The sequence below is a fragment of the Rhinolophus ferrumequinum genome, chromosome 25 (assembly GCF_004115265.2).
Source record: "Rhinolophus ferrumequinum isolate MPI-CBG mRhiFer1 chromosome 25, mRhiFer1_v1.p, whole genome shotgun sequence".
NCBI lineage: Eukaryota > Metazoa > Chordata > Mammalia > Chiroptera > Rhinolophidae > Rhinolophus > Rhinolophus ferrumequinum.
The window spans coordinates 23,168,729-23,188,740 of record NC_046308.1 but is presented as its reverse complement, the minus strand read 5'-3'; the positions used below and the strand labels follow the sequence as shown (position 1 = coordinate 23,188,740).

Here is a 20,012-nt window from a genome sequence, read left to right as displayed (position 1 = left end):
CGGGCAGGGAGTCGGGGCATCTACCCCAGGCTCCCAGCCTCAGTTGTCACCTCTCTGCAGGGCGATCTGGATGCCCTTGAAGGAGCTGCCTGGTGGTGTCAGGCCAACAGGGGAGGCTGCTCCCCTGCAGAGCCCTTTGCCCAGCCCGGTGGCAGTTGCAGACTCCACTCGCCTCCCACTTATTCCTCAGCCTGGTTAGAGCGTAGAAGGCGTCATGCAGGATCCGTGAGGGGTGGAGAAAAGGACTGGGTTCTGCAGCCAGAATCCCATCTGGGCTTTGGCAGCACAAAGCCTAACGTCACGAAGCAGGACACACAGAATATGGCCCGGCTATGGTTCAAGAATGGGCTTATTGGTAAAAACGGCTATGGGATGGGCTCATGGGTAATCTTTATATTTTTCTTCATACTTTACTCAGTGTTCTAAACTTTGTTCAGTGAGCATCTATCCCTTTTATAATTAAAAATAATTAGTAGGCACCTTTCTGTGCTTTACGAGGAGCTAACAGTCATTATGTACTTACAGTTTATGCGGGAGATGGCAGGGGCCTGGCAGATGACAGTGGAACAAAAGTTTGGCCTTTTTTCTGCGGAGATAAAGGAAGCAGACCCACTGGCAGCATCGGAAGCCAGTCAGCCCAAACCCTGTGCTCCCGAAGTGACCCCTCACTACATCTGGATTGACGTATGTGCTCCCCCAGACTCAGCTGTGCTCCACCCACTCTAGCTGTGGGTGCCTGTGGCTCAGTGAGCACAGGGCTCCAGGGTCCAGATTGTCTCACCTGGGGAGGCATTGGCTGTTCCATCCTTCTCCCCAGGCCCCTGCTGGCCTCTCCCTGCTTCCCTCGGATCCCAACCCAGTCTCCTGAGCCCAGAGCCCTTCCTCAGCTGGCCACACTGGCTCTGAGGAGGGCTGGCCAGGCCCCAGCATGGCAGCGTGTTCTCCTCCCCACTCAGTTCCTGGTGCAGCGGTTCGAAATCGCCAAGTACTGCAGCTCTGACCAAGTAGAGATCTTCTCCAGCCTGCTACAGCGCTCAATGTCCCTGAACATTGGCGGGGCCAAGGGAAGCATGAACCGGCACGTGGCAGCCATCGGGCCCCGCTTCAAGTGAGAGGCTCTCCTCCTGTGGTGCAGCTGGGGTGGAGGGCTGAGTTGCTGGTGCTGTGGGCCCTCTCCACGGGGTTTTCCCGTGGTTGGTCATTTGTTTAGCAGAAACTGACCAAGCCCCCACTATGTGCAGGGCTCCTGGGAGGGGGATCTGGACACAAATGACCTCGCCCACCGTGCCCGTCAGGGCTGGGGAAGTCGGGCATCATGCTTCCACAGCAGGGGAGTGTGCAGGAAGCTAGCTCACGGACCTGGGGCACCCATGTGTTGGGCAGCCTTCTTAAATTGGTTAGGGGTGGGTGGCAGCAAAATGGTGTCACCATTCTGGTGACATAGTGGTAAGTGAAAAACAGTAGGTGGTGTGACAAACTTAGGCTGGGGTGCCAACAGTAACTTTGGGCATATCACTTTACTTCTCTGATCATGCTGACTACATGCAAAGTCGTGTGCAAAGCACCAGACACACGGGGCGGGGCACATAATCCCCTTTGGGATGTGTGGCCTGGTGGGGGTGCCTCAAGCCGGGTGCTCTGGACTCAGAGAAGGGGCCAGCCTGACGTGGGGAGGGCTCTGAGCTGGACCTGCAGGTGCCTGGGTGGTCAGATGGAGGAAGGGTGCAGAACCCCCCACTGGGGTGTCCCACTTCTCCTACCTGTACCCCATCCTGCTACTCACCAGTGACGCCAGCTCTGGCTGCCTCTCCCCTGAGCTCTAGACCCATGTTCATGCAGCCCACAGGGCAGCCCCCCACCCCAGGACTGTGCTTCTCAAACCACTGTGGGAAAGGGCTAGTGCGTTCTTTCTCTAATTTTTAATCAGTCACAGACCTATACCTTTATAAAACGTATTGAGAATTAATTACTAGAAAAGGACCCATATGGACCATCATAGCAATGTGAAATTGCTATAGAAAAGACTAGATGCTCCCGCTTCTTCCTGGACTTACCTCATCACAGACGAGCACCTAGTAGAAACCAGGTGCTTGGTAAATTTCTTTTTTTTTTTTAACTTGAATTAACTGTTCTACCTTCATAGCACCTATAGGTGACTGAACCCGTCAGGCAGTAGTTTGCAAATAGTTTTTTTATACTGAAGCATCTGGCCGTGGCAGATTAACACCCATTGTTCATTTGTCCCCAACAAAAGTGAAGGTATAAGGAAACCCTTTCCTGAGGCATTTTGAGTACAATAAACCTGTGAACCGTGATCACCTGGCTGATGCTTCAGTCTTGGCACCCTAGAGCTCTGTCATCCGGAGATGTGCCCAGGGGCCCAGTGGTTTTCAGGAGGCACAGGGATCCCTGATAGGGTGGTCCCAAGCCATGCGGCTGACTCGTCCTGGCTTTCTCGTAGACTGCTGACCCTGGGGCTGTCCCTCCTGCACGCCGACGTGGTTTCTAATGCAACCATCCGCAATGTGCTCCGTGAGAAGATCTATTCGACCGCGTTTGACTACTTCAGGTACTCCCCATGCTGTGCCATGTACAGCATCCAGTGACAGCCCAGCACCAGACAGTATCCCTGCTTGTCCCAGACCCCCAGAAGTCACTCACAGGAGTAAACGGTTTGCCTGGTTTATGCCACCAACCTCATTCAGCAACCCTGATGCCCCTGGATTTGAATGTCCTCAGCCCTGTGCTGTGTTTTCGTGTATGTACTTTGCTAGCCTCCCTATGAGATGAACAGCAATTCAATTCAATTAAGAGATTAAGTGCATCCATTTAGCTTTCCAATTAATATGAATGGTTATTGCACGAGGAATTCAAATACATGCCTCCTGGGACTGGCAAGTGTAGGTGGTGGTGGTGTATGGAGAAAGCTGCAGTTGCACGATCTGCTGCAAGCACGCCATTCAGCCAAGCGCTGGAGACGTTACTGAGATCAGTGGTGGAGGGGGTCACGAGAGGGCTCTAAAATCGTCACACTTTACCGTGTGGATTAATGAGATAGTTGATGATGATGATGAGCTCTGGGCTAACCTCTTATTAAGAGACCCCTGGTGTCGCCCTCAGTGCTTTATAATATGCTGCCTTCGAGTCCCCGACTCCAGGCACTCACCTCTTGTCCTCTTGTGGTTGTTTGAAGTTGTCCCCCGAAGTTCCCTACTCAAGGAGAAAAGAGGCTGCGTGAAGACATAAGCATAATGATTAAATTTTGGACTGCCATGTTCTCAGATAAGAAGTACCTGACCGCCAACCAGCTTGTTCCCCCAGGTAACGGCGGTTGATCACAGCGGTGTGGTCAAGGCATGCGGTGGGGAGTGGTGCGGGCAGAGGTGTGCAGTGGTCAGTGCTGAAGGAGCCAGCTCCGAAGGGCAGTTAGGGCCCAGCTGTGCCCTGCCTTGGCCATGCTGCAGTCACCAGAGGCCCAATGCCGGCCCGCCCCCACCTCTGCAGCCCCAGCTGAAGAGCATGAGTGAGCCCATGAGGCTCTAAGCAGACACCACTCAGGGTAACTTCTTCCCGCGCCGGCTCAGTTCACAAGCACCCACTGCGTATCTGACAGGCCATATTGGTGGGAGACAATCAAATCGACAGACGATTCAAACAGGAAGGGATGGTGGGCGCACCCCTCGAGGACAGGCACTTGGCCTACTGGAGTTGGGGAGCCAGGGATAGTTTTCTGGAAGAGGTGACATGTGAGCTGAGTCTCGGAGGATGAATAGGAGCTAGCCAGGGTGGGTGGGGGAGCAGGGGAGGGAAGGAAAAGGGCTGAAGTGTAGTCAAGCAGCAAACCTCCAAAAGGAAACCATATTCTTGTTTCTCTAAACGTGGAGCTGATTACACACTACAAATTAGAGATGAGGAGCCGGGTTTCTGCAGCCAAACCTCCACCTAACATCCTGACTGCCAGAAAAAGGAACGAAAAATGAAAAAGAAGCCATAGTGATTTTCTAAGTTAGCTTCCTGGCTCCACTTAGGACAGGGCCCTTAGAAACAGCCCTTATCATCTGTCCCGATGGGTCCTCAAATTCTTACTGATTAAAGGACAACAGAATCCTGGAGATCAGATAACTGCCATCATTTATCAAGATGACTACTATATTTGTTTATTTTAAAGGCTAGGAGGACTGTAATACATTTTAGTAAGCTTTCCATCTAGAATGGTTAAATAAAGAACTTCTCAGATGTCTGGGTTAGTTCGGCAAAGCCATCATCCCCCTTCCTGTTACTCCACTGATTGCCTCATCTCTGGTGAAAATCCAGGTGCCTCATTCTAGAAGCAACAATGTGTTTGCCCACAGATAACCAGGACACCCGGAGCAATCTGGATATAGCAGTCGGCTCTCGCCAACAGGCCACGCAAGGCTGGATCAACACATACCCGCTGTCCAGCGGCATGTCGACCATCTCCAAGAAGTCAGGTCGGTCGAAGGTTCACTTAACAAGTCCCTCAGGTCTGAGTCACATCTTGGAGGCTCAGACAGCGGACAGAGTGCTGAAAGACAGCTTCCCCTGGGTTCTCGAAACAAAGGGCAAGCCGATGACCTCCAAGGAATACGTGTGTGGCTCCTCTTTCTTCCCCAGGCATGTCCAAGAAAACCAACCGGGGCTCCCAGCTGCACAAGTACTACATGAAGCGCAGAACACTGCTGCTTTCCCTCCTGGTGAGGCACTGCCCGCCACTTGCCCGCTGCCCGTCATGCACTCTCAGCCCCGGGGAGGGCACGTGGGTGCATGCAGAAGGCCTCTGAGCATCTGTCTCATCTCGTCAGGCCACCGAGATTGAGCGTCTCATCACCTGGTACAACCCACTGTCGGCCCCAGAGCTGGAGCTGGACCAGACTGGGGAGAACAGCGTGGCCAACTGGAGGTCCAAGTACGTCAGTCTGAGTGAGAAGCAGTGGAAAGATAACGTGAACCTCGCCTGGAGCATCTCTCCTTACCTGGCCGTGCAGCTGCCAGCCAGGTGGGCCTGACAGGGGCCTTGCCAGAGGTCCAGTGTAAGGGGGCTTGAGTGTGACGTGTGGCTGTCAGGGACAGTCAGGAAAGTGATCTTAGCAGGCTGGTCCTCTGCCCTGGACATTCACCCAGTCTTACTGGGCGGTGGTCACACAGTATAGACTCCTGCCGGGGGTGCCCCAGCACCCTGGAGCCCAAGAACATCACATCAGCACATTTAGGGCCCCAGTCTTACTCAAGGAAGAAAGTATATGGAGGCTGCCGCTCCAGGAAGGCAGCCTGGGGAGGGTTTGCGTTTGTTTCTAGATGTCGTCTTTCGGTGGCAGACTACTTGGAGGAGGCAGCCAGCAGCTGAGTGTACTATAAACTCTCCCGTGGAAGCCCTTCCAGGGACGGAACTCTTAGATCAATGGTGTCTGAGAAGAACTTCTCGGGCCCTTGTGTTCAATCCCACAAGGGATCACATTCGCCCTGTGTGAATGTGTGCAGGGGTGGACCTTTCTTCCCCACGAGCCTACAATGGCCTACAGACGGCTTCCCCCTTCTGGTTCTAATTCAGTCCCCTGGCTCAGCCTGACAGTGTTTATGGAAAGTCTACTTTGTGTTAGCCTGGGAGGTAACACCTGAAAACTTACACCCGCCTCTCCTATCTGCTAAATTGCCATCTGGCCTCCGAGCTGCCACTCCATGGATGGGCCACTTTGGGGGCCGAGGCAAGGGGGTGTTCTGAAGGCAAGGACTGTAAAGGGAAGCGTCCTGTGATTGGTGAAGTAGGATAATTCCTGATCAAGATAGTTCTGGCATTTTGTCATAGCCGATCATAATGCTATGTATTATAAGCACCTGTGTTTGGAGTTACCAATGTATCAATAGTGCAGCATGTTTGTTTAGATACTACTTGACATTGATCTGCATCCCTCCAGTTCAGGGCTCACTCTGGCTCCCCCTCTGCCAGTGAGGCCGCCCCACTCATACCCTCTCTGTGGCTGTAGGTTTAAGAACACAGAAGCCATTGGCAATGAAGTGACCCGTCTGGTTCGGTTGGACCCAGGAGCTGTTAGTGACATCCCGGAAGCTATCAAGGTAGCATAGTGCATGCTGGGGCCTGGGTTCAAAATGCACAAAAATAGAACGAACTCCAGAAATGCCTGGAAACTATAACTGTGACAAAAACCTGGTGATCTCAATGGTATAATGATTTTTCTAATTTCCTATGTTTTCTACTCCTTGTATGAAGCATTTATTGTTTACAACAGAAAAATATTGAATGTGTTTCACCCTAGTTGAAATTATGCTGTTTTGCGTAATTGTCAGAAGCCTTTTCCCATGTTGTTTTAAATGCTTTATACCCATCACTTTTGGGGGCCATCCTTGTGATGTGGGATGGGGCCAGGTATTTCCAGAGAGGCCCTGGGACAGCCTGAGACAGACCATCTCCATGCTTCCTTCCTAGTTCCTAGTCACCTGGCACACCATCGACGCCGATGCACCTGAGCTCAGCCACGTGCTGTGCTGGGCACCTGCAGACCCACCCACGGGCCTCTCCTACTTCTCTAGCATGTATCCGCCGCATCCGCTCACAGCACAGTACGGGGTGAAGGTCCTGCGGTCCTTCCCACCGGTAAGTCCCGTTCTGCTGGAGTTGTTCTCAGAGGGACTGCCCAGCAGTGTTTAGGTGGAGAGATGAAAGACAGGCTTTATCTCAAACCTGGATATAGGCCTGATTAAACCTTGGTCCATCTTAGCACATGTCTTCATTCCCCATTTCTGTCCAGAGAATCAAAGAAGACAGGTTGAGCTCTAATTCAGACATGTTTACTAGTTGTACTTCTTTTTAACTTGAAGTGTCTGAGTTAAGCAAGGAACTTAACTTGAGTTTGGTTCCAGTTGTGTTCACGCATGCTCATCACCCAGCAACCCCATGCGACAGGCACAGTGACAGGTTCAATAGAATATTCCAGAGTCTGAATTACTGCGGCCCCAATGCACAGGTCTGCTGTAACCTCAGCCAGTGTCCCCCAGTAGTGAATACAGGTGGGCCCTTCCCTCTCTCCTTGTAGGGATGGGAGCCTTGTTGCTTTTGCTTTTTGTTCCTTTTGCTCTTTCTCACCAATTGTGGCCATTTGGCCATTTTTCTCACTGTCCTCTGGGCTCTCCCAGGTTCTCAGTCCTCCTGGGGTCTGCAATAAGGACAGTGTCCTATAGGCTGAGTGACAGCATGGCCAGTTCCATGTTGGGGGAAGGGCAGGGATGGGAACCTGGGACATCCATCCATGTTGACTTATTCACCTTTCCTCGGGGTAAGGAATTGTCCTCCCTCTCTGGGGTCATGATCACTTCTCCTCATTTTTGTAGGATGCCATCCTGTTCTACATCCCCCAGATTGTGCAAGCCCTCAGGTATGACAAGGTAAGGCTGTACCTATACGTGCTAGCCTTCTGTCGGTCAGAGCTGTGAGCACTGGGGCGGGGGCCCTTAGCAACAAGGATGCGCTGCCCTGCCCTCACACCCAGCCTGGTGAGCAGGCATGTGCCCAGCCTGCCTCGGGGCTCACAGACTGTGCCAGGCCTCGGGATCAGGACCACCAACCTGTGACCGTGGTCCCCGAGCTCTTCTCACACACACCCCTGCCATGGTGGTCACCAGTGTCCATACCAGGAAGCCCTTACTCACCCCCACTCACACCGAGGCCCAGTCTCGCTCTGCAGAGTGAGCAGGTTCTGGAAATGTTCCCAGCCACTTGCTCAGATTGGGCAGCCCGGCCTGGGTTACCCACTCATTGGATGGGGGTCTTGGCAAGTCCCCTAACTTCCTGAATCCAGCTCCCTGTCCTCTTCAGTGGGAAGTGGTGAGGAGGATTTGATGAGATGATGTATGTATGAGTTCGCAAGGGCTGCCATAGCAAAGTACCACAGACCAGGGCTCTGAAACAACAGAAATGTATTTTCTCAGTCCTGGAGGCTGAAAGTCTGAGACTGAGGTGTCAGCAGCGTTGTTTCTTCAGAGGCCTCTCTCCTTGCCTTGTAGAAGGCCGACTTCTCCCTGTGTCCCCACATGGTCGTCCCTCTGTGTGTCTCTTCTCATAAGGACACCAGTCAGATTAGATCAGGGCCCATCCTAATGGCCTCATTTTAACTTAGTCACCTCTTTAAAAGCCCATTTCCAAAGATGGTCACATTCTGGGCACTGGGGGGTAGGACTTAAACATATGGATTTGGGGGGCATCCAGTTCAGCCCACAGTAGTGTACATGTACGTAAGGTGCCTAGCACGGGGCCTGGTGCAGAAAACACCCGTGGGGGTGCCCACAGCCCAGAGCCCACGTTGTCCGTGCCTGAGGGCAGTGCTACCTGTCACGCACGTGTCCAAGTGCAGCAGCAACGCCTGCCTCTTCCCCGACCCTGCCGACCTGCTCCCCACTGCCCTGTGCCAGCTTCATTCCCCACTTGATCCTGGCTGAGCCCTGCAGGCCACCGCACCTGTGGGCTGCCTCCCGCCACTCCAGTCTTCATAGCGGCTATTAGCGCTGTGCCTGGGTGTCCGGGGGCTGGCTTCTTCCCCGTGGATCAGCAAGATGCTTCATCTCGGCCCATTGACCACAGTGCTTCCAGAATCACAGCCAACCTCTCTCTTGATAGACGGGGTCTTGCCCTAGCTAGGTAGTTGCCAAAAGCCTTCCAGCTCTGAGCAGGTGATTCTGATACCTTGTAGGGCCACGTTCACCAAGCCAGGGCCTTTACAGTGGTCCCAGCACTGGGTACTGTGAGGCACCTTTTCTCCAGGTTGTGTCTCCTTGTCCCTCTCTCCCCTCCAGTATGTTTATATGGGCAGAGCCGAAAGGCCTAATCCAGAGGAGGAGAGGGCAAGAATGGGCACCAAGGGTTTCTGCCTGAATGCTGGGTGGTGGCCACCAGAGAACACTGTGCCCCCAGGTGGGCAGTGTGCTTAGCATGCTTGGCAGGGCAGGACCGAGTGGGCTGCGGACAGCGTGTAGCGGCCTTTCCAGTCGATAGATGCAGGTGGGCTTGGGTTTGTTTTGTTGGCTATTATTTTACATAAGCTGCCTTTTTAAAAATTCCTGATATTTTTTCTTTATTCCTTTTTTTCTGGTTCTCAAAATAATGACTTAATTCCTTAGCATTATTCAAAGATAACCTATAAGTTTTTCTCTTTTTTTCTCCCAAATATCATTATAAACTCATGGGTTTTGACGTGCTTGATGTGCACCAATCCACTACAGTTATTTTTGAGGTCCATCTTTCTGACAACTGGGAGCTCCTGATGGTCTACTACTAGTCTTTCATCTTTAGTCTTTGAAAGCCTCTTTGCTTTCCAGAATGACAGGATATTCTAGGCTCTTGTTCTTTCCCTGCCTCAGACCTGGAATCATCCATTTCCCAAGGAACTCAGGTTCACTTTATGAGAAATAGAATTGTGACACTGTGACCTGAATGCTAAGCATACTCACCGCCATTGGGTTGTCTTTGTTTCTAGGCCTTTCCAGTAGATAGAGCTTTTTTATTAAACAAAACAAAACAAAGGAAATCTACATCATGAGGTTATACTGATATTTCCAATTCAAACGTAGGATTGCAGAGATTTTTTACTTGATTTTATGTTTGAATCTCTTTTTTTAACTCTTTTTCTTTTAATTTTTATTGGGGAACAGTGTGTTTTCTCCAGGGCCCATCAGCTCTAAGTCGTTGTCCTTCATTCTAGTTGTGGAGGGCGCAGCTCATCTCCAAGTCCAGTCCCCATTTTCAATCTTTAGTTGCAGGAGATGCAGCCCAGCATCCCATGCGGGAATTGAACCAGCAACCTTGTTGTTGGAGCCCATGCTCTAACCAGCTGAGCCATCCGGCTGCCCCTCCAGAAGCTCAGCGGCAGCTCGTTGTCGTCAGTCTAGTTGTGGAGGGCGCAGCTCACTGGCCCATGTGGGATTCGAACCGGCAACCCTATTGTTGAGAGCTCGCGCTCCAACCAACTGCACCATCCGGCTGCCCTGTTTGAATCTTTTAACACTAAACACATGGGTTCTTAACAACATTAACATACTACCTTTTTGCTTTATCCTACTATGTATTTAATAGTTTCTAAATAACAGTACCGATATTATTACTCACAATACGGATTATTGAAAACTGGGTCACATTTTTTCCCTTTTTTGTCCCGGTGTATTTTCCATTAGGGACATATAGTCAGATTACTCTTACTTTAAAGTCACATGAAATGATTTTTTTCTCTGGGTGATTAAACCAACTCAGGACTCAGCTAGCTTCATTCATTGTTTTTTTTTCCTTGCTTTCCATTTTTAGGGATTTCTTTTTTAAGTCTAAGCTTAAGGGGATACAAATGTATGTATGTATTTGCTTATATATTTTATATTTTTTAAAAAAAAGAAGAAACCAAAACTAATAAAAATCGCCAGAGAGGAAACAAACAGGTTGGAAGTGACCGTGCTTAGTAAATTTTGATTTTGGAACAATGTCACTATGCATAATTGTGTAGCAAACAGGCTCTTTCCTCATACTTGACAACAGTAGAAATTGGTGAGAAAGTCATGCCTCTCAGAATTCAGGGGCAGGGAAGGAACAGAGGAAACAAAAGCTGACTTGTGTCTTATTGCAGACCCCACCACTCTGGGCCCCATCCAGCCCACTGGGCAGCCAGCCAGAACTTGGCCTGGCCCCTGGGCTGGACTCCCCACAGACCCAGGAGAGCTTGCTCACATGGCCGGAAACCACTCGGCCTCAGTTCTCACCAGGTCTGCAAGCCCTGGAAGTCAGCTTCTGCTCTGGCTTAGAAAGAGTTTATTTTGGGAGAGAGGGGCTCCCAGCTTGGGCTGATGGTGACCTTACTCTCCTTCAGATGGGCTATGTGCGCGAGTATATTCTGTGGGCAGCAGCCAAATCCCAGCTGCTGGCACACCAGTTTATCTGGAACATGAAAACGAATATCTATCTAGATGAAGAGGGCCACCAGAAAGACCGTGAGTATTTTTCACCTTCCCTCCAGTCTCACCCCTCATCTTGAATACTTTCTGCATCTGCCCAGAGCCTTCCTCAGCCTCCAGGACCCTCCAGGACCCTCCAGGACCTGTGCTGCCCCAGCCGTAGTTCTGAAGTGGTGGAAACACTTCACCCTCAACACACAGTGGGAGCAGGATCTTCCTTCTGAAAGCCCTTGCTAGCCCACCCTCCAGATGCCCTTCCTGCCCCATGCCCCTGCTGGACCCATCCTGCAGCTCCCCAGGCACGTGCGAGATCCTCCTGCTCCAGCTGAGCTGCTTCTCCCAAGCCGTAGGCCCTCTGCTTGACCCAGTGCCGTTCTCAAACAGAGATGTCTTCATCGTCCTCACAGCCTTAAAAACTCCTGCGACCCTCACAGAGCTTTGGTTGCTGTGGGCTTTAGCTGTCCATGTTAACTACCATTAGTTAGAGCAGAGCCACCAGAGCAGAGCCGTGAGGCTCCAGGGACCCACTGCTTGTGCACCGCCTCACAGCATCAACATGCTGAGGAAGGCAAGCTACCTTTAGGTGTGATTTTGGCAGTGGGGTCCACGAGAGGGCCCCAGGGATCCCCGGGTGTCTGCAGACCACACTCAGAGGACGGTTGGTGTAGGTGCTGGGGAATATCCGAACTGCGACGGGCAAATATGGCAGGGCTCCCCCAGGGCCTTCGTGTGGCTCAGCCGCAGGCTCCCTTCTCCGTCTCTCTGTCAGCCGACATCGGTGACCTCCTGGAGGAGTTAGTGGAGGAGATCACAGGCTCCTTGTCAGGCCCAGCCAAGGACTTCTACCAGCGGGAATTTGATTTCTTTAACAAGATCACCAACGTGTCGGCCATCATCAAGTAAGCGGCAGTCGTCCAGTCCCAGCTCATGGGAATTGCCTGCGGAATGCTAACGAACAGCCGGGGATGGGAATCTCTGCTCTCTTGAAAGGATAGCAAAAGCATGGCCATGGGAATGTCAGAAAACATAGTTTCATTCCGGATATTGTCCCACAGTCTGAGGCCACTCTGCTCTCTCCAAGTTCTGAAGGAGCCTAGTAGTGGTGTTAGGAAAACCAGACTCCTTTGCGGCGCCTATCATTTCACTGATTCACCTCTTGATAAGGAATACGAGGCAGGAATTGCTGTGCTCCTAGGGGAATTGGGCCTGGCAGGGCCTCCAGGAGTCGCTAGAGCTTGGAAGAGACCAACTGAGAGGGCATTCAGACGGGTAGGGACCCTGGGCTGTCCCCCAGAAGTCCCAGAGACCAGTTTCTACAGGAGATACAGCATTTCTGTCTTGTTTCTCAGGCCCTACCCGAAAGGAGATGAGAGAAAGAAGGCTTGTCTGTCGGCTCTGTCTGAAGTGAAAGTGCAGCCTGGTGAGCAGGTGGCCTCAGGACGCAAAGGAGACAGGCAGGGAGTGGGGACCCAGGAGCGCGGGGCGGGCATGGAGACCAGCAGTGGGGCTGGCCCCACACACGCTTGGGCCCTTTCTTTGACTGGGTCTATTGAGCTCCCCACCCGGCCCAGCACGGACAACGGCTCAGCTTCTCAGAAGGCTTGACATCCACGCCGGGCCTCCATTTCAGTCTTCATCAGCAAGTCTCCGGCTCCCCACAGACCATGCTGCCAGGGCTTGTCCTGGAGGCACTGCGGGGCCAGCCAGGGCTCTTAGAGGAGTAGAGATTGCATCTGTGAGAGAGGCTGGAACTGGCGGGTGCAGGAGGGTGAGAGGGAAGGGAGGGGATCGTGGTGCTGCTTCCCCTGGAAGGACAGCCCATCTGCACCCCACAACAAGGCCTTACTTTGCTCTCCAGGAGACCCAGTCCTTCCTATTTCAGGGCCCCTCCTTGAAGCCCATGCCCTGGAACTCTTTCACCTCCCCAGGGGCTCAGGGAGCCCACTCCCCCAGGGCAACTGCCAGTTCCTTGGCCAAGAATGGGTTTTAGCTTGTCTTCACACGTGTGCTGAGAGTGGGGAGCTACAGTCAGTGGGCTGAGTCCAAGAACTGAGAGAGTACTGGTGAGCAGAGCAGGGCGGGAAGCTCCTGCGTGGGTCCTGTGAGAGCAGGCAGCCCCTTGCCAACACTGGATGGCCAGGGGGCCCTAAGAACAGTATGCTTGGTCTGTAAGCTGAAGGCTCAGTGTGTCCTCTTGGAGAAGCGTGTGTCTCCTGGGGGATGGTGGCTTCTTTGTTAGATACCAGGAAGGATCTAGGGGGAGATCATAGAATCAGGGAGGACAACGCCTGCATGGCCACGAAATAAAAAGTCGTCAGTGCTGCAGAGGAGGACCTTGAGGCCCTCTACACCACCCTCTCTGCAGGGTGGACTCTGCAAGGAAAATTCAGTGTTGCAGATGGGCTGTGTCTTTGCCGTCATCAGACTTGGGCTCCCTGTGACTTGCCCTCTGTCCCCGCACAGGCTGCTACTTGCCCAGCAACCCCGAGGCCATCGTACTGGACATCGACTACAAGTCGGGGACCCCCATGCAGAGGTAAGAGGCCACCGTCCCTCGGCCACTCCTCTGCGGGCTTCCTGTTTGCTGTATCACTTGTGCCACATTCTTTCTGTTGTTTTTCAGTGCTGCAAAAGCTCCATATCTGGCTAAATTTAAGGTGAAACGCTGTGGAGTTAGTGAACTTGAAAAAGAAGGTCAGTGGAGAATTTCCGATGTCGTTTGGGATCTAAGTGTCTCCCCTTGCTGAGGCCAGTTTCTCTTGGCATTTTAGTTTGTTACCAGCTCCCCATGAGGGTTGATGGCTATCCATCCACTCTCAGTGTGACACTTCATTTGGGGACGGCACAGGGCTCGTGGGCTGAGATCCCTGAAGGTTGGCCACCGAGTCAGTCCAGGAGGCATCTTCTCGAAACACAGTGGCCAGGACTTCTGGGGGGTGTACTCATTTGCTCAGGCTACCGTGGAAGGGACCACAGACTGGGTGGCTTCAACAAGAGAAATGGATTTTCTCCGTTCTGGGTGCCAGAAATGCGCCATCAGTGTGTTGGCAGGGCCATGCTCCCTGCAGAGGCTCTAGGGAAGGATGCTTCCTGCCTTTTCCTGGTTCCTGGTGGTTGCCCACAGCCCGCGGCGTTCCTTGCCGTGTAGCTGCATCACTCCCACCTCTGTCTCTGTCCTCACCTGGCCTCTCCCTCTGTGCTGTGTCCAAATCCCCCCCTCCGATAAGGGGCCCACCCTAGTCCCTTGTAGCCTCCTTAACTTGATTATGTGCTCAAAAGACTCGTTTCCAAATACTGTCACATTCTGCAGTTTCAAGTAGCCGTAAATTTTGGGGGGCTGCTAGGCAACCGAGTACAGAGGTGTAGCCCCGGTCAGTGCGGTGACATGGCTTCCATGGCCTGAATCCGTACCCTGGCTGCTGAGTCCTCCTGGGCACCCCAGGGTGCAGACGGACACACTTCCTGCCCCCAGCTCACAGTACCCATCACCGACTCTGGGCACACGTGGGTGCTCACTTCCAATGAAAAGGGGGCTCTGTCTTCAGCTCCATTTAAGTCTAAATGTTCTTAGGAGAAGCCCCGGGGCCCTGTGACTCCACTCATTGACCCCAGGCATTTGCTGGGCCCTTGGGGGCCTCCTCAGGGCTTCACAGTAACAATTCCCACGGTTCCCCGGCTCACCCCCACACTCTGGGAGGGCTTCTCACTGCCCTCGGGCTAACAGGCAGCCTCCACCCCCTACACACAGGTCTGCGGTGCCGCTCAGACGCTGAGGACCAGAGCGGTGCACAGGAGGCCGATGGCCAGAAGATTTCCTGGCAGGCAGCCATCTTCAAAGTGGGGGATGACTGCCGACAGGTGGGGGGCCAGGCGGGGTCTGGCTGGTGGAGGTGGGCGAGCCTCGCAGATAAACACCACACACAGAAACACCAATCTTTGCTTCCCCCATTGGGTTCAGGTGCCACAGAGTAAATTGGGCCTTTCTTCCAAACCCTGAGGCCTCTCCAGTGCCCCCTCCTGCTGTGCACCCACTAGACACCCAGAGAAGCTGCCCTCGCGGGTGGGTGCCCCTTACTCTCACACCCCCACCAGGCAGCATGGCCTCATGCTCACTCCAGCGCCTGGTCTTCCCAGGGGCCTGAGCTCAGTCCAGTGGGCAGCGAGGCCAGGCCCTCCACACATCTGCTCGCCTGGACTTTCCTCCCTGGGCAGGCTGCCTGGGGGTTGTGTGAACAGCAGGAGGCCAGCTGCCCACCCACATCTCCTCGGTTCCCAGGACATGCTGGCCCTGCAGATCATCGACCTCTTCAAAAACATCTTCCAGCTGGTCGGCCTAGATCTCTTCGTCTTCCCCTACCGCGTGGTGGCCACAGCCCCTGGGGTAAGTTCCAAGCCGGAGCCCAGGTGGCTGCCCTCAGGCCTCAGCCGACAGCAGTCAGCCGCAGCCTGGTACTCGGCCTTCTTCCTAGTGCGGGGTGATTGAGTGCATCCCTGACTGCACTTCTCGGGACCAGCTGGGCCGCCAGACGGACTTCGGCATGTACGACTACTTCACACGCCAGTACGGGGACGAGTCCACCCTGGCCTTCCAGCAGGTGACCAGCAGGGGGCCCCCAGACTGGGCTCGTCCGTGCTCCCCATCCTGCCCCACAGCACCCTGCTTCCCCCCTCCCTGATTTGCTGAGTCCTACATTTAGAGGTAAAACCAGGGCACCCTATAACCTTCCTTGGGATTCAAAGGAACCTCCAGATAGACTCCCCAGGAGAATGTTAATTCTTGGGTGTGGGGGGAAGGGGCTACTGCCCCTGCACCAGGGGCCCAGGCACCGAGCCAGGAGGGCACCCAAAGCCCTCATGGCCGTCGTAGTGACAGGCTGTCTCCTCACAGGCGCGCTACAACTTCATCCGCAGCATGGCCGCCTACAGCCTCCTGCTGTTCCTGCTGCAGATCAAGGACAGGCACAACGGCAACATCATGCTGGACAAGAAAGGCCACATCATCCACATCGGTCAGCTGGCCCAGCCCTCCTCTCCCTGCACCCCACAGAGGAACAGGCGTGGGGGGCCCCCAGCCAGGAAGGGTCAGGGGTCAAGTCCAGTTTTGAGGGTGCTGGAGGCGAGAGTAGCAGCCACGGCCATGGGGCTCCCGGCCATGGGGTTTGGGGAGCTCTGGGGTTGGAAACTGGAGCCAAGCCCGTCCAGCCGGCCTCTCTGCTCTGGCCTGGCTCCCAAATTCTACTTCCTCTCCTCTCTTCCTCTGCCTGCTGCTCCCTGCCGTCCCTGAGAAAGCAGCCTGTGGCCAGCTCCTGGGGTGCGGAGCTGGTGGCTCCGAGCCCTGGTGCAGCACCCCACCTCGCTGCCCTGGCATCTCATCCCATCACATGGCTCTTTGGGGTTTTGCAGACTTCGGCTTCATGTTTGAAAGCTCCCCGGGGGGCAACCTTGGCTGGGAACCCGACATCAAGCTGACCGACGAGATGGTGATGATCATGGGCGGGAAGATGGAGGCCACGCCCTTCAAGTGGTTCATGGAGATGTGTGTCCGGGGCTACCTGGCCGTGCGGTGAGCCCTGGGCAGCAGGGAGGGCGCCGGCAGCCGTCCTGGGCGCCACTGGCCCAGTCGGGCCAGCCCCTCAAAAGCCCCATTCTCAGGCCCCTTTACAGATGCAGGGACTGAGGTTCAGAGAGCACGGGGGGTGCTGGAGGCCGCCTGCGTCCGCGTGTGCCCCGGCCCCGCCTTCTTGTCACCACTGCCCACCTGTGCTAGTGCCTTCTCTGTCCTGGGCATAAGTCCAGCCACGTCCTGGGTTTGCCTTCACTTGCAAGTGCCTGGGGTTCACCCTCTAAGTGCCACATTCACCCTTTCACCCAAACCTAAGCACCCGCCACCCCTGGGCTGCATGCCAGAGAGTCACATCCTGGTTTTAGTGTGTCATGTGGCCACGGCCACGCAGCAGTGTGTTGTGACACTTGGACTCCAACCCGGAGTCTTGTCAGAGCCTGCATCATGCCCACTCAGTGTCCACCGCCCCACAAGAGGGGGTCAGGGTGTCTGTGCGGTATTCCCCAGCTGCTCAGCCAGGCACAGAAACCACAGTGGAGGCCTCGGGTTGGAGGAGCAGGGCGGGCCAGCTCAGTCTGCTCCGAGGCGGATGAGCAGCCCCGCCTGCACTGCAGGGTCTGCCCTGCTGGCCTTGGAAGGCGGCAGAGAGGTGGGGGCAGCCGGCACATGAACACAGGCCATGAGCAAGTGTCAGGCAGCAGCCGGGCTGCCGGGCAGCAGCCGGGCTGCCGGGCAGCGGACAGGGCGAGCAGCGGCGCCGGCCTCTGTCCACCTCCCTCCCTGCCTCTCCGCAGGCCCTACATGGACGCAGTCGTCTCTCTGGTCACCCTCATGCTGGACACAGGCCTTCCCTGCTTCCGGGGCCAGACAATCAAGCTCTTGAAGTAGGTCCTAGGCAGACGTGCAGGCCATCTGGGGGGCAGTGGTCCACCGAGATGGAAGCCTGTTGAGTGGGGGGAACTGTGATCCTTACCTAGTCTGAGTCCTCTCCTTGGAATCCCAGAGCAGACAGAGTGCCAGGGTAAGGCGTTGCCACCAGACAGCTTCTGCCAGCCTCAGCTGAGGACATAACCTGGAAGCCCCTTCCTTCCTTAGGGCTGTAGAGCCATCCCTGAGCTTCGGGGCCACAGCGGCTCAGCCCCCATGCCAGTCCTTCCCCAGCCATGGGGCCACTTAGCCCGGGAGATGCTGGGGAAGGGAACAGAGCCCCCGAGGCCACCTCGGGGCCAGTGTCCCCACAGAGCCAGGTCTGGTCCTCACAACACCCTCCCCAGGAGGGAACATTCCCAGGGCCTGACCCGCTGCTAAACAAACCCCCACAAACGCGAAGAAGGGCAAGGGCAAGAGCACATCCCTCAGGGAGGGCGGCCTGAAGGGAACAACTGGCAACAGCAGCCCTGACACAGCCTCTCCCCCAGGCATAGGTTCAACCCCAACATGACGGAACGAGAGGCTGCGAATTTCATCATGAAGGTCATTCAGAGCTGCTTCCTCAGCAACAGGCGAGTCAGTCCCTGCTGCCCTCCCTGCTGCCTCACCGGCCATACTGCGGTGCTCTGGGCCCGTATGGGGCCATGCCTGGCTGGGCGACAAGGACGCTCATGTCCCAGGAGACTGCCCTGCACACCTGAAGGGAGCCTTCTCAGGGAAACGGTGCTAGTTTAGAGGGGCTGGGACGTGCTGACAGGAACACCTGCAGGAGGCCTGAGGGCCGACTGTGCGGCCAAGGGAGCCACGTGCAAAGGGCCTCCAGGGAGGCGTGCACGACCCGGCAGGGCTGGGTGAGGAGCAGTGGCAGGAGGGGCAGGGTGGGGATGGGCCAGTTAGCTGTCGCTGTGATGGATGGCGGAGCCATGAGAAGAGGTGGGTTTGCATTTTGAAGGCCGAGCCCCGCGCTTCCCTGACAGGCTCCCAGGTGGTGTAACAGTCAGAGATGGCATTGAGGTCTCTGGGCTGAACAACTGGGTGGATGTGATTCCAGCAGGTGGGTGAGGGGAGCCACCCACACAGGGGCCACCTACATATGTGAGGCTGGCTGAGGCCCACGGGAGGTGTAGAGTGCTGGAGTCTGAGAGGAAGACTGAGAAGTGGTCCCGGGGAGGACCTAACAAGAGCAGGAAAGGGCCGGGTGGGTGCAGTTGGGCTATGACGACACAGCACAGCACCAGTGGTTTTGCTGACAAGGGAGCAGAGAAACGGGAGTAGCTTGGTGGGGTGTGGGGAACATGACATCTCTAAGTCAGCCAGGGGTTTGGAAGACAGTACAAGAAAGGTTTCTTCTGATTATTTGTTCTTTTGGTGAAATAAGACAGGCAGCTGAGCACAGCCTCAGTTGTTTGGATGCCACACACCAGGGCAAGGGGCTGGAGTGGTACCTGCTACAGGCACCTGCTACAGACGGACTCCTGAGTCCAGTGCCTGGGCCCCGAGACCAAGGGCAGGCTTTTGGCTGAGGAAGGCCGTCACTTGAGCCCACATTTCGGGCCCATTGAGTGTGAGGTGGCTTAAGAGAAGGCCAAGCAGGAGATGGGGGCAGAACGAGGCTCACATGGCCATGGCCACTGGTGGGGGAAGGAACGTCCCAGGCAGAGGAGGGGCTAGCGCAAAGGCCAGTGAGTCTTTGATTGTGCATTCACACCTCCAGGGAGGAGAGTAGGGGCTGCTCCCAGGTGCAGCTGTCAGTGAAGCAAATGTGGAGGGTAGGCTTGAGGGGTAAGAGGCCCCAGACGGGCACAGGCTCCTTACAGCCTCCCTCGCCCTCGTCTTCCAGGAGCCGGACCTACGACATGATCCAGTACTATCAGAACGACATCCCCTACTGAGGCTGGCGTCGGCACACGGCTGTCCACAATCACGGAGCCATGCAAGCACTTCCCTGTCCCTCCGCTGGGCGAGGTCAAAGAGTGAACTGTTGGTGGCCTCTTTCTTCCAATGGAGTTATTTTTATAGGACAAACAGGACAAAAGCGGGGCACCCCTGCAGAGCCTGGCCCCCCACTCCTTTCTTAGGCGTGGTCCACACGTGGCACGTGAGACTGAAGCGACAATCATCTGTTGGTACTGTCTCTGCACGGGTGTGAATACTTTGCACTGAACACATTCCCTACCTGTATTATTTCATAGGTACATGAAGTATTTTCTCATGTATAAAAAAAATTATATTCAACTTAAGGTTTAACCAACGTGACGAAAAGAACAAAAGTGCTGTGCTGAACTTGAATATCAGGTTTCTTGTCGAGGCCTAAGTACACTTTCAGCTGAGGGCGGATTCCTGGGTGTGCTGGGAAGAGAGCAGGGCAATGTTTCCAGAGTCCTTAGATAAGAGGGGTGGTAAGGGCGGGCCAACTGCAGAACCTGCACTCACAGGCCCTGCAGGGCCACCCTGTAGGGGTAGGTCAGGCCCAAGGGGTCGGGGCACATGGTTATGAGCTTCACAAAGACAACTCACCACAGGCAGATTTCCCTAACTGCTCTCGCCCACGCTAGAG

The 20,012-nt window shown here is 54.8% G+C and overlaps 1 protein-coding gene across 1 annotated transcript in view; it reads left to right on the top strand.

The window, feature by feature from the left end:
- The window catches only part of PI4KA (phosphatidylinositol 4-kinase alpha), a 114,167-nt gene extending 94,801 nt beyond the window's left edge, over positions 1-19,366 (top strand). Inside the window, exons 33-55 of the mRNA XM_033097778.1 lie at positions 526-684; positions 957-1,108; positions 2,462-2,569; positions 3,194-3,321; positions 4,353-4,472; positions 4,636-4,715; positions 4,824-5,017; positions 6,003-6,093; positions 6,464-6,631; positions 7,366-7,419; positions 10,878-10,998; positions 11,732-11,861; positions 12,312-12,382; positions 13,426-13,498; positions 13,586-13,656; positions 14,711-14,820; positions 15,239-15,343; positions 15,432-15,557; positions 15,851-15,971; positions 16,366-16,525; positions 17,320-17,409; positions 17,944-18,027; positions 19,296-19,366. Of these exons, the coding sequence (XP_032953669.1) occupies positions 526-684; positions 957-1,108; positions 2,462-2,569; positions 3,194-3,321; positions 4,353-4,472; positions 4,636-4,715; positions 4,824-5,017; positions 6,003-6,093; positions 6,464-6,631; positions 7,366-7,419; positions 10,878-10,998; positions 11,732-11,861; positions 12,312-12,382; positions 13,426-13,498; positions 13,586-13,656; positions 14,711-14,820; positions 15,239-15,343; positions 15,432-15,557; positions 15,851-15,971; positions 16,366-16,525; positions 17,320-17,409; positions 17,944-18,027; positions 19,296-19,347 (2,568 nt within the window). The 3' untranslated portion in view covers positions 19,348-19,366. The remainder of the gene's footprint in view (positions 1-525; positions 685-956; positions 1,109-2,461; positions 2,570-3,193; positions 3,322-4,352; positions 4,473-4,635; positions 4,716-4,823; positions 5,018-6,002; positions 6,094-6,463; positions 6,632-7,365; positions 7,420-10,877; positions 10,999-11,731; positions 11,862-12,311; positions 12,383-13,425; positions 13,499-13,585; positions 13,657-14,710; positions 14,821-15,238; positions 15,344-15,431; positions 15,558-15,850; positions 15,972-16,365; positions 16,526-17,319; positions 17,410-17,943; positions 18,028-19,295) is intronic.
- Positions 19,367-20,012: the final 646 nt, after the last annotated feature.